The sequence below is a fragment of the Cuculus canorus genome, chromosome 5, assembly GCF_017976375.1.
Source record: "Cuculus canorus isolate bCucCan1 chromosome 5, bCucCan1.pri, whole genome shotgun sequence".
NCBI lineage: Eukaryota > Metazoa > Chordata > Aves > Cuculiformes > Cuculidae > Cuculus > Cuculus canorus.
In genome coordinates this window covers 43,124,424-43,137,744 of record NC_071405.1, presented here as the reverse complement: position 1 = coordinate 43,137,744, position 13,321 = coordinate 43,124,424, and the positions used below count along the sequence as shown (strand labels likewise).

The 13,321-nt window shown below is 38.4% G+C and overlaps 1 protein-coding gene across 1 annotated transcript in view; it reads left to right on the top strand.

The window, feature by feature from the left end:
- LOC104068977 (mucin-5B) overlaps positions 1-8,818 on the top strand; it is a 44,028-nt gene extending 35,210 nt beyond the window's left edge. Inside the window, exons 30-39 of the mRNA XM_054068121.1 lie at positions 250-411; positions 621-871; positions 1,324-1,495; positions 2,659-2,702; positions 3,561-3,683; positions 3,790-3,888; positions 6,431-6,553; positions 6,889-6,934; positions 7,363-7,474; positions 8,584-8,818. Coding sequence (XP_053924096.1) covers positions 250-411; positions 621-871; positions 1,324-1,495; positions 2,659-2,702; positions 3,561-3,683; positions 3,790-3,888; positions 6,431-6,553; positions 6,889-6,934; positions 7,363-7,474; positions 8,584-8,818 — 1,367 coding nt within the window. The remainder of the gene's footprint in view (positions 1-249; positions 412-620; positions 872-1,323; positions 1,496-2,658; positions 2,703-3,560; positions 3,684-3,789; positions 3,889-6,430; positions 6,554-6,888; positions 6,935-7,362; positions 7,475-8,583) is intronic.
- The last annotated feature ends 4,503 nt before the right edge of the window (positions 8,819-13,321 follow it).

The following is a 13,321-nucleotide window of genomic DNA, read 5'->3' as shown; positions in this document are numbered from 1 at the left end:
GGAGACTGTGGTGACTGAAACTTTTGAACACATTAGAGCAAAATTTCATAATATTGGCTAAATCCCAGATGATAGTCAGTGTAGACCTAAAAGATTTTCACAATCTCCACTTAGCATTAGGCCAAGTAGTTCAATACAACAAAAGCATTGGCTGGATTTTCTGGAATACTGAACAGTTCTCTCCAGTATTTTAAAATTATGACATCAAAATCCTGTGCTGCAAACTAAACTATGTCTTATGCTCAACAGTATCTACCACTGGTACATCACAATCAAGTCATGTTACAACAAGAACTTCTGCAATCTTCAGTTCTTCCCCCAGCACAGCTGTCACAACAGAAGCAAGTACATATGTTACATCAAGAGCAACTCCATGTTTCTGTCACGTGCTTGGTCATTTTTTTTCTCCTGGTAAGTGTCCTAATTTTTATTTATAAAAATATTCATAAGCAAAATAAACCCTTAATACCTTATTCAATTAAAGATAACCACTCATAATCATCTGAACATAGAATTTGTTATACACAAATATACTTTATATTTTCACAATATTTTCATGGGTTTCTTTCCATAAGTATTTTCATTGTTTTTTAAATTTCTTCTCCAATTTTCCTCTACAGGGGAGGTTGTATATAACAGAACAGACCGAGCTGGCTGTAATTTTTACGCACTTTGCAGCAAAGAATGCGAAATCGACCCATTCCAGGGGCCATGTCCTTCAACAACTCCTTTCACTTCAGTAACCTCAGAAACTACAATACAAGCCACCTCATCCACAGAACATGTATTTTCTTCTGTCTCGCCAACCCCAGCAACATCTCGCACAACTTCAGTAGAAAGAAACTGCACTGATGTCAATCCTCCGCGAAAGGTGGTTCCCCTTGCTATTTTCTAATATATCACCACTGGAAAGCCAGCCCAATTTTTGTCCTGTAATAGTCAATTCAAATCTACTTGTATATATTTCAATAACAAAGTTGGTCAAGTTACAAATGACCTGACCACATACAATTCAACCTTACCAGGCTTTTAAGCTATCTGGAGATGGAAAAAATCAATAATGCCATGGCAGAGACTTTTTTAAAAATAAAAGATATTTAAATGTCATAGAAATATTCAGGCTAACTACAAAGTGTTAAAATCTTATTCATTCTACACAGAAGAAAATTCTGTGATTGTTAGCTTGTCTGCTTTTAAGGCCCAAACACTTACGCTAAGAAAACTCTAATCTGAACTTCCTGCCAATCTGGAATGTAGCTCAAGTTGAAACAGAACAACTAATGTGAGAAAGCACTTAAGAATAAATCAATTACATATTTTCAGCCTGGAGAGAACTGGACAAGTGAATGCCAGATGTGTGTTTGCGACCCCGCCACTGCTACTGTACGATGCCAGCCACTCCCATGCCAAAATGTTCAGACACCCATTTGTGACATAGGATTTGTTTCTCTGCCTGTACTACCAGAAGACCCATGTTGTCCTAAATTTGAATGTCGTAAGTATTAAAAATACATATATAAATACCAGGCTACACACTCTGGTAAGTTACACTCCTGCTTCCATTAATATCTGTGTGTATCACAATAACAGCAAAAGCTTCCTTAAATTATTCTTGCTTAATGAATATGCATCAATTTTTGGCTAAATATGCAGTAGAAGTTTATTTAAAAACAAAATATTATTATAAATTAAATTTTCCTGACAGAATCGGAATGGGTGAGAGAGCAGGGTTAGTACTTGAAACCTTCAAGTGGTCTATGTAGCTTAGCTTATTTTATACATTTTATTTGATGTTATTAATGTAGCATTAGAGCACATTAACATTACCCTAACTGCAGCTAAACTAAGATGCATAAACTTCTGTAAAAAACAGGAGAAAGCTTAACAGTTAACTGCAAGTTACAAGTAACAGAAAGCATCAATACAAAGTGAATTGTAATCACTAACAGAATTGTCAATATATGAAAAATAATAATTATGCTTACAATGTTGTGGAATGCTCATGAAAATTTTAGAACACAACAGTTCTGTACGGTTCTTTATATACAAAAATTTTTGTGTACTTATATTTATACAAAAGAATAAAAAGAAAAAGGTAGCCATAAATTAATCCCGAAAGAGGAAGGTCAGAACAAAGGAACAGCCAAGTTTGAAGTAGTTCTGTGAAAGACGGGAATGGGTTCTGCCTTGTTGTCAAATTATTTATATTACCACAGTAAGAATACATTTTTTCCACTTGGAGTCAATCTTCCATACAAGTCCTGTTGTGAGAGGCCATAAAGATTCAGTAACAAAGGCATCTTTGAAGGTTACTGGACTTCTAGGATTCAAAGAGGAAAGAACTAATTTAATTTGAGGTGAACCTCATGCTGAAAGAGCAAAAAATGGGATTTGTCATGCATGGTGCAAATTTGAAGCCATTCCTTCTCAACTCTTCTAGCTAATATCAAAGTGATATTTACATATGTACTCTTCTAGCTAATAACAAAGAGACTTTATATCTAGCTGTACTAAATATGAGGTCTAAGCAGAGAGGGGGGATTGAATTCAAGTTTACTATCATCTCTGTGTTACTAACAAACCTTGATAACATCTTGACTTCTCAGGAAGTCTCATAATTTGAGTTTACTCCGGAATTATTTTTTTGCTGTTTTTCAGGACGAATACCTGACATGTGCGTGATTAACGGTACAATGTACACGGTGAGAATGTTATATTTATAGTGGTATATTGCTGGAAGGTACATCCTTTCCACCAAAATAAGCCTTTGAGAAAGTTCTTTTTCCATTACATTTTTTTTTAATCTCTAACTCTTAATTGGAAGGGTTTTTTTCACCTGTCAAAACCAAAATCGTCATAGAAGAGTTACTCAACATCTAGCATAAAACAAGAGTGTACCATTATTAGTGATGGACTTCCTTTTTATGCTGTCTCCCACTTCTGGAAATAATGAAATTTCAAAAAAAAGCTGTTCGATAGCCCAAACTCAACCACTCTTTGAAGTAAGCCTTCAAAAGGTGTTTAAAAAATAAAGCTAGTGTTTTTATTTTAATTTATACTTATATCTTTTGCTTAAAATGACCTATATCATGTAGGCAAAATTTAAACATTAGCACTGGAGTGTTTTGGGGATACATTTCAGGAAGACTAAAATCCATGTGTTGACTTGTATGTCTGCCTATGCATCTGCATGTGTATCAGTTACTTTATTCTCCATTTTAAATCATAATTGTTTTGTTAGCCATAAACATGACTAACAGGGGAAAAAAGTCTCAAATAGAGCATTGAAAAGCTGGTAAAATAATGAGGCAATACAAACAAATCTTACCTGCATTTTATTAATTTAGTTTTCTTTTCTATATTGCTTTACTTACTTTCCTCTTAACATGTGCTTTCTTGAAAGGCATAAATCCAAACAAGCTAATGTTTTAAGAGAGCTGAACAATTCAGTTGAACTTGCATTTCAGCAGCCTTAATGGTTCTCAGCAATGCTTTCAGCTCTGCCAATACATTATACAGGAAGTGTTGACATATGAATTAATTTTTTTCCTTTCTTCCAGGTTGGAATGTCAACAATAATCAATTCATGTAAGAAATGTACCTGTACTTCTGAGAAAAATCCAGTGACTGATGAAAATATTGTCCATTGTGAAACAGTTCAATGTGAAACATCTTGCCCGCTGGTGAGTTCAGATTCTCTAGGCTGCCCAGTCAGCTCTCAATTACAGGAAGACTAGAATCCTCCATCACCAACTCAATATACTTTCTCTTTCATCTCCTTCTGAGTAGGGTCATCAATATAAGACTGAGGATGGAGAGTGCTGTGGGAAGTGTATTGAAGTAGCTTGCAAAATCAAACTAAGTAACAACACTGTTCACGTGCTCAAAGTAAGTATTCCTTCCATTCTCAGATCCCCCTATTAGCCAACACAGGTTAAAACAGGTAAGAGTCAACTCACATTCCTTACTAGTAAAAATTTAATTAACACAGAAACAACTTTAAAACCAACACACCAGCTTTCTGAATTGAACCCTTACTTGGAATAGCAAATTCTTGATATGTGTAATTAACTGGGCAATGGCCTTTGATTTGTGGTCTGAGCATTCCAGTATTTAAACTTTCAAGCTAACCACAGTTTGCAAAATTTTGCTTTTGCTGCTTGAAAGAAGTTCAGAAGCATGTGCCACCAATAGATGCCCAGAGCCTGGAGAAGGAACACAAGTCATGAGGAAAGCACCTGAAGAGCAACACAAAAGATGTCCAGCCTGCAAGACGGCTTCATTGGGACCCAGCTTAAGTGCCTCTATGCAAATACATGCAGCATGGGGAACAAAAAAAGAGGAGCTAGAGATGTGTGCATACCTGTGGGGCTTTGATCTCACTGGCATCACAGAGACATGATGGGATGGATCTTATGACTGGATGAATACAGGCTCTTTAGGAAGGACAAGCTAGGCAGACAAAGGAGGGGGTGTTGCCCTCTATGCAAATGATCATCTGTAGTCCATGAAGTTCCACCTAGGTACAGATAAGGAGCTGACCAAGGGCATATAGGTCAGGATTAAAGAGAAGGCAGGAACAGGTGACATTATACTGGGGGTCTGCTACAGGACATTGGAGCAGGAAGACCAAGTGGATGAGTGCTTCGGTTGACAGGTGCAGTCTTACGCTGGCAAGCCCTGATCCTCAAGGGGAACTTCATAGGTCACAGAAAGCAAAGACAGGAACTGGGAGATCAAAGAACTGCCCACGGCAGGAGAGGATCAGGTACAAGACCATCTAAGGGACATGAAGGGGCACAAGTCCATCGCACCTGATAAGAAGCATCCACAGGTCCTAGGGGAACTGGTGGATGAAGTTACTAAACCACTATCCATTATATTTGAGAAATCATGGCAGTCTGGTGAATTCCCCACTGACTGGAAAAGAGGAAACATAACTCCCATTTTTAAAAAAGGAAAAAAGGAAGTCCCAGGGAACTACAGGCTGATCACTCTCACCTCTGTGCCCAGCAAGATCATGAAGCAGATCATCCTGGAAACTCTGCTGAGGTATATGGAAAATAAAGAGGTGATTGGTGACAACCAACACAGCTTCGCTAAGGCCAAATCGTGCCTGATTAATTTGGTGGCCTTCTACAAGGGCGCTAAAGCACTGGTAGATAAAGAAAGAATAACTGACATCATCTACCTGGACTTGTGCAAGGCACTGGACACTGTCCCACATGATATCTTTGTCTCTATGTGGGAGACATAGATTTGATGAACAGACCAATTGGTGGATCAGGAATCGGCTGGATGGTTGCACTCAAAGAGTTGTGGTCAATGGCTCAGTGTCCAGCTGGAGACCTGTAACAAATGGCATTCTGTGTGGGTAGCATTGGGACCGGTGTTCTTTATACCTTTGTCAGAGACATGGACAGTGGGATTGAGTGTACCCTCAGCAAGTCTGACGATGACACCAAGCTGTGAGGTGCAGTCAACACCCTGGATGGAAGGGATGCCACCCCAAGGGACCTTGACAATCTTGACAGGTGTGCCTGTGTGAACTTCATGAAGTTCAACAAGGCCAAATGCAAGGTCCTACACCTGAGTCAGGGCAATCTCAAGCACAGTTGCAGGCTGGGTGGAGAACGGATTGAGAGTAGCCCTGAGGAGAAGGACTTGGGGGTGCAGGTGGATCAGAAGCTCAACACGAGCCAGCAACGTGCACTTGCAGCCCAGAAAGCCAACCACACCCTAGGCTGCATCTAACAAAGTGTGACTAGCAGGTCTGCCCCTCTAGTCTGCTCTTGTGACACCTCACCTGGAGTACTGCATTCATTTCTGGAGTCCTCAGTACAGGAAGGACATGGATCTGCTAAAGCGAGTCCAGAGGAAGGCCACAAAGATGATCAGATGACTGGAGCACCTCCCCTATGGGGACAGGCTGAAAGACTTTGCCTTGTTCAGTTAGAGACCAGAAGACTTGAGGGAGACCCTATAGCAGCCTTCTAGTACTTAACGGGTGCCTAAAGGAAAGCTGGGGAGGGGCACTTGATCAGGGAGTGTAGCAATAGGACAAGCAGTAATGATTTTAAGCTGAAAGAGGGGAGATTTAGTAAGATATTAGGAAGAAATGTTTTCTTCTGAGGGTGGTGAGGCACTGGAACAGGTTGCCTGCAGAAGTTGTGGAGCCTCATCCCTGGAGATGTTCAAGGCCAGGTTGGATGAGGCTTTAAGCAACCTACTGGAAAGTGTCCCTGACCATGGCGGGGGGGGTTGAACTGGATGATCTTTACGGTCCCCTCCAACCCAAACCATTCTATGATTCCATGTTCTGAGGATCTTGGGGGTGTGAGAACTTAATTACCTCAGACATTTTTGAAATTATCATACTGTAACTGATCACAATTAAAAAAAATTGTTTTATTTTCTTATAAAATCCTAGGTTGATGAGATCATGCCACTTGATAATTGCAGCCATTATAAATGTGAAAAAATTGAAGACCAATTTGTTGCAGTCCAAAGTAAAAGAGTATGCCCCGAGTACAACCCAGGAGAGTGCAGTCCTGTAAGTTTTAACCAATTCTTTATTAATTGAATACAGTTTAAAAGAACAAGGGGGGAAGGAAAAATACAACAAATCACCTCCACTAAAGTTCAGAAACACCTAAATAATGAAGTTAATCTTGCTGTAACATAAGTAATAAAAAAAAGCATTGTGTTTTTATATGAGGTTACAAGGATTCAAGACTTCTATGGTGGGGACACTAAGTCACCCATGGTTTCATTCAGTGTTTGTCACAGAGGAGCCTTCTGCCCAGTATCAGTAATGCTAACTCATATTCATAGTCATGACTGTCATCTGTGCATTAATGCAAATACTCCATCTTTACTTTTGCAAAGGATGAAGCAGAGACTACTCCTGATGGGTGCTGCAAAATATGCAAACGTAAGTAATGTTGTGTTCATGTTTTCTGCTCAAAGAGCACTGTATTCAACTTCTAACTATCCTTAGTGGATGAAAGGATTCTTCACTCCTCAATTTTTCACTTACTGTATTTATCAAGACCTTGTGCTCCACTGCTCATTCAAAATGAAGGAAAATTGTTCTCCTGATACTTAACACCACAACTCAAACCACCAATGTTCAAGCCTCTGCATTATATCCCAAAGCCACTATACAGCTGAAATCAAAGAATAACCTGAAAACTCCAGATACATTACATATTATCCCCATCTCCACTGTAACATACTGCAGATTCTCAATAATCTCAATAATAATTCTTAATAAGACACCCAGCAGTTTGAAATTGTTTTCATTTAGTTCTGAACTACAGATCTGAAGTATACTTTTTTCCTTCCTTTCTTTTTATGAAGCTCCAAACTGCAAACCATACAGAAAAAAAACTGTCATCCGCCAAGGTGATTGTGAATCTTCGGAACCTGTTGAACTGGCATATTGTGAAGGAACTTGTCCTGGCTCTTCAGTGTAAGTTCCAAAAACTTAATTTAACATTTTTATGGCTTCACTTATACTATTCTTTCAAGTTAAACAACCACCTGAGGGTACTGAGGGAATTAGCAGAAGTGCTCACCAAGATACTTTCCATCATTTATCAACAGTCCTATCTAACCTGACAGGAGGTTGGCAAATGTGACATTCATCTACAAGAAGGGCCAGAAGGAGGGTTTGGGGAACTACAGGCCTGCCAGTCTGACCTCAGTGGTAGGCAAGGTCTTCTTGACGTCTTCTTCATGTGGCATGTACAGGACAACCATATGTTCAGGCCCAGTCAGCATGGTCCAGGAAAGGCAGGTCCTGCTTGACTAACCATATCTCCTCTGACAAAATGACCCATTTAGTGGATGAGGGAAAGATTGTGGATGTCGTTTACCTGCACTTCAGAAAGGCCTTCAACACTGTTTCCCACAAGCATGTTCCTCAAGAAACTGGTTGCTCATAGCTTGGGTGGGCATAGACTTCACCACCTAAAAAAATGGCAGGATGGCCAGGCCAAAAGAATTGTGGTGAATGGAGTTAAACCCAGGTGGAGGCCGATCACAAGTACTGTCCCCCAGGGCTCAGTGTTGTGGTTGGTCCTGTTTAATATTTTTATCAATGATCTGGATGTTTAGGTTTAATATTAGGAAAAATGTCTTCACTGAAAAGGTTGTCAAGCATTGGAATGGGCTGCAGAGGCAAGTGGTTGAGTCACCAGCCCTGGCATTAATCAAAAGCTGTGTAGATGTGTTACTTAGGGACATGGTTTCATGATGGAGTTGGCAGTGCTAGGTTAAGGGTTGGACTCTATCATCTTAAAGGTCCTTTCCAACCTACATGGTTCCATGATTCTATGATCACAGAATAGCATCAAAGTTTTTCTATAATCTATTGAGTGGAATCAGAGTCAAAGCAAGCAAGAACAGCTTCACTATTGAAGAAATGGGTAATTAAAATCACATTATAAATATATATGGGAGGGAGGAAGAGAGGTCACACAAAACTCCCTTCAAAGTGAAAAAAAAAGTAACTGGGGCGTTGGTCTGTGTGTCAGTTTTTAAAGAGAAGATATATTTTCTCTTCCTGGTGGAATACAGGTATTCTCTCGAAGCAAACCAGATGCAACACGAGTGTAGCTGCTGTCAGGAGTTCAGCAGCCAAACAAGACAGGTGAACCTGACTTGCCAAAATGGAACAAGCATAAATTACAACTATGTCTATGTGGAACAGTGCCAGTGTATGGATGCATGCACTCCAAACACCTCTGTAGCAGATGACTCCCAAGTGAAAAAAACTGGTTCCCAATGGAAAACCAGCAGAAGAAAGAGATGATCATCAGAAAAAGAAAGAGACTCTAGGGAAACTGGAGTCATATTTTCCCCAGAATAACTAGCGCTTCTTCTTTAATAGATCTTACGTCAGTTTCTGTTCCCACCTTTTCTTATTTCTTACTTGTAAAGAAAAAAATAAAAGTCAAAGAATTAAATCTTGGTGTTTTTTTTTAAAGTGATACAATATTGAAGGGTAAAAATAGATGACTGTGTAAAATGCCTTTGAGTTAATTATAGAAATACGCAAACACATTTCCACACAATTCACACCTTCAATCACAAAACTGACATTTTGGCAAAAAAAGTTTTAAGGGGTCTCAAAAACAAAACCAGAAAACACTGTAGCTATATTGTACTTAACTCTTGTGCCTAGGGAAAGCTTTATTGCATAAGGATATGATAGTCATAACAGACATCACAGTGACAGGGAGAAGACTGTTTTCTTGTTTATTTTGTCTCCGATGAATAAAACTTTCAGCATTTTTCATTTTTGGCAACTGTTCAATATCCATCTTCATTATCTAAATGACAGAGAATCTAATAGCATCAGGGAGTTTTCTAACTCAGATGTGTACTTTCAAAACCCTTTTCCTTGTTGAGGTTAAATTTCCTCATCCAGGTCTAAATATGTCTTCTCACTGGCATAAAAGGCACAGAGATTTAAGAAACTCTTATTTTCACACTGTACTCCAGTTGTGAAAATGCTGGGATAACAGGCAGGTTGTAGTTTGTTTTCCCTGTAATTAGTGGAGAGGTACTGAGGACAAGTATAAAAGAAGGGGAAGGGAAAATTTTATTCATCACACCCATTTCATGTTCTAGATCAAAACGTACCTGGCTGTAGAAATCAGCAATTGCTTCTTCATTTGATGAAAGAAATCTATACATGAATGAAATCATGTATAATCAGTTGAAGAATACTCAAAGTGAAATCAAGGAACTTGGTAAAATCAGAAAACTATTCTGCCCCTAATTGTAACACTATTCACAAATAAGTTCAGGGTGTGTTTTTAAACTGTGCATTCTAATAGATTTGAATGGATTTACACACTGAGAAAATCAGCTGCCTTTTCCCACAGTTCATCATATTTACCTGATCTGTTTGGAGCATTTACCTTATCAGTAGCTGTTACAATATAAAGCCTGAAATCTACCTTGAAGGCTTGGCATAAAAATAAAGAAGGAACTGTTTGATCAAAATTTTATACAACTTATTTACTAGTGAAATTCAATCCCTGAATGAAATCATTAGAGCTTTCACTGGCATGACTTGATATATTAGGATTAACCAGTGGGGAGAAGTAGGCAGGCTTCTAAGCTTCACATTTTACTGCAGAACTCCATTCACCTCTTGATTATCCATGGTTTGCTTGACCCACAGCAGGGTTACTAGCTATGCCAGTGGAGCAGACAGCTACACTGCTCCCTGCACCCTCTCTGACCCAGTGATAAGCCACTTTTCACTGGAACCTGGGCTGAAGCCAGACTAGCCATGCAACTCCAGTTTTACAATTTCACCGCTGAATCCTAAGACATTAAACACCAGGTACCCAAAAAGTGCTGAACAGAGTGACCAGTGGGTCAAGCAGTTTGACTTCAGCATAGCTTCCCAAGTTTCTGGCTTCCACAGGGTTTAGCACTTCGGGCATAGCCATCATAAGAACACAGGATCTAAAAGAGCACGACAGTGAAAAAAAACCCCCACTGCTGGCTGTAGGAAGTCTTCTTTTGTGAGAGGTATTTACCAGCCATGTTAGACCTGGTGTCATAATCCAGAGCTAGCAATATTAATCCAAGCTAGCCCAACTGATGCCTGTAGAGCTGATAGGTCAAGGTGCAGAGTGCAAAAACATAGTGACACTTAGGTAACACATAGAAAACAAACATCTGTAAACACTTCTGAAGTTCACTTGGAATTAAGACTGAAGTCAGTGACATCTGCATGCTTTTCCCCCTTCTAACTCCCTAGTCTCTATATTTGGAGTATTTAGTACCATGGTCACCAGTTACAAAGCTTCCCTAACATTTTCTGGTCTGCAGGTTTTCCAACAGTTTTAAGCACTGTATAATATGTCAGCAGAATATTCCAGTTCAAGTCTTAAGCTGCCCTCTAACGGTCATTATTTGTTCATCTGAATAAAACTATAGAACTATTCCCAATTCTACTAGAAATATTAAGCCTTGCAGAGCATGTTCATCCATCAGAGATCCATTATATTAGCACGTAAAATGATTTATTTTTATTTTAAATTCCCAAATTACAGAAGATATAGAGGCTACTTCTGAAAGCTGAACGTCACATTACTTCAAAGTAGCTGATTGGTTATCCATGCCTTTAATTTAGATGCCTTTAATTTAGATGCCTTTGCAACCCTCAGTGTTCACATACTCAGCACCACAATTCATCACTTAGAAGAGATGATCTTGATTAGTGGGAGTTTTGGGGTTTGGGTTGTTTTGTTCTGGTTTTTCATTGAAAACCAGGCCACTGCAAAAGGGCTACGAAACACCGAATTTTCTCTGTTCTCCTTAAACTACAGTTTCCAAGTTTATTTTAAAGGAAAATCTATTTCTGCACTTTTTTTCTCTCAAGCCTACACAGAAGAAAACCCAGGGGAGTTGTACTTAAAGGAATCAGGATTCAGGAGGAAACAAACACATAGATTTTTCTTTGGAACAAATGCCATACTACAGTTAAAAGTCCAAGGAACCTATAGTAATTAATTTAAAGCAGAGAAATTAGCTAAATAGGAAAACATGAAGACATACATTTGTTTGATATGCAAGAAAATCTCATTTATGTTAAAATATATCTAGTTATTGGGTACTATACCAAGCTCCTTAGAACCTGAAATAACAAAACGCATGTACATCTTCATTTTATAGCAAAATTCCCAAATATGTTAAATGTACAATCACAGCAGCAAAATAATTCCAGTTATAGAACTAGAGATTAACAAATAATATTTAAAACAACAAACAGCATGTAATGCAAAATGAATCCTGAGCTCTTTCTTGTCACTTCCATGTGGTATGAAATTAATCAGAAAGTGCTGACTTTTCATCCTAAGGTATTTACCATAATCAAATATACTGATGCTTCACCAAAAATTACCATAGAAAAGCACTCACCTACATCAGATAATAAAACACTCATTTTCTATTCCACTACCTAGTCATTACATGGACTGTTGCATTGGGGAACCTTATGTAGTAATATGCACGTATATGGTGAAACTACCAAGTTCGTGCATTTTATTGACATGTAAACATAACACCTTTTAAGCAGATCTGTCAACCATACTGAGAATCTTAAACAGCTCATTGAATAAAGCATCCCACTGTATATAAAACTATTTTATAGGTTTTATTGTCTAATGATTTAAATTGGGCAAATATGAAGGTTATGTTTTTCTGTAGAAGTCAGTGCGGTTGCGGAACTGTAATACTTAACCACATGAAAGACATTTGTTTTTAATTAATAACTGTGATATATACCCAGAGTTCATCAGTTGGAGGATAGACTTTAATATCACTGAACAAACTAAATCGGGCAAGATATCTATACTACATTCATATGCAAAGCCCTTTACCTCCCAATTCAAATTAATGATCTATGCTTGCTCTAGGCTTTCCAAAACAGAAAATACCAATGACGTTCAATCAAGTGGAGGACTGTAAAATAGTCAAATAGCCTAAAATTAATTTGAAATATTAGATGAAACTAATTACTCTGTAAATAGTGAAAAAAAAAATTATTAACCACAACAGTTTTGGAGAACAGTAGCTCCTTATTTATCAGTCTTAAGCATATTTTGACAAATTTGCATGATACAGAAATACTAAATAACAAGGCAGACACTTCTCCCTTTATACCAATATTTCTCTCTCCTCCTCACCTTTCAGCATAACTTTTCCTTTTTCCTCTTCTTTTGAAACAGCATCTTCCGGCAGTGTTTTAAGGATGTATTTTGTGGATTTGGGATTCTGACTTTCATTCACCTCCCTTACTTCCACTCTTGATATTTGATAGCAAGAACAGCTTCCCATGTTTTCAATACAATAACATTATGTCTAAGGAGTTTGATGTGTTCATTCCTGTCAACTATTTGTCTTCCAACACAGTTCCTGCATTGTTAATTTTGCCACTACACATAATGCAGTTCCATCTGTTGAGAGAGCAGAGATTGTGTTCTCCGAGAGGCAATGTGCTTCCTGGCAATAAGTTACACCAGAACATTTACTTTTATATCTCCAGTTCTCACACTTTCATTTCCTGAGCCTCAAGATTATGTTGCCAACAGGAGCATAATCAGTAATTTGGCTTTTTAGGCTCTGCAAATACTGCTTGAGTACCCAACAGAATTTCACTATAAAGTTCACTTACTGAAATCCTGAAAATAGGAGCTATGTGCAAAAGGGTTTGCCGGATGTACGAGTATAATACAGAGCCTTGACATCTAGAACTTTATAAGGAATTGCCTGCAAACTAAAGAGTACCTCC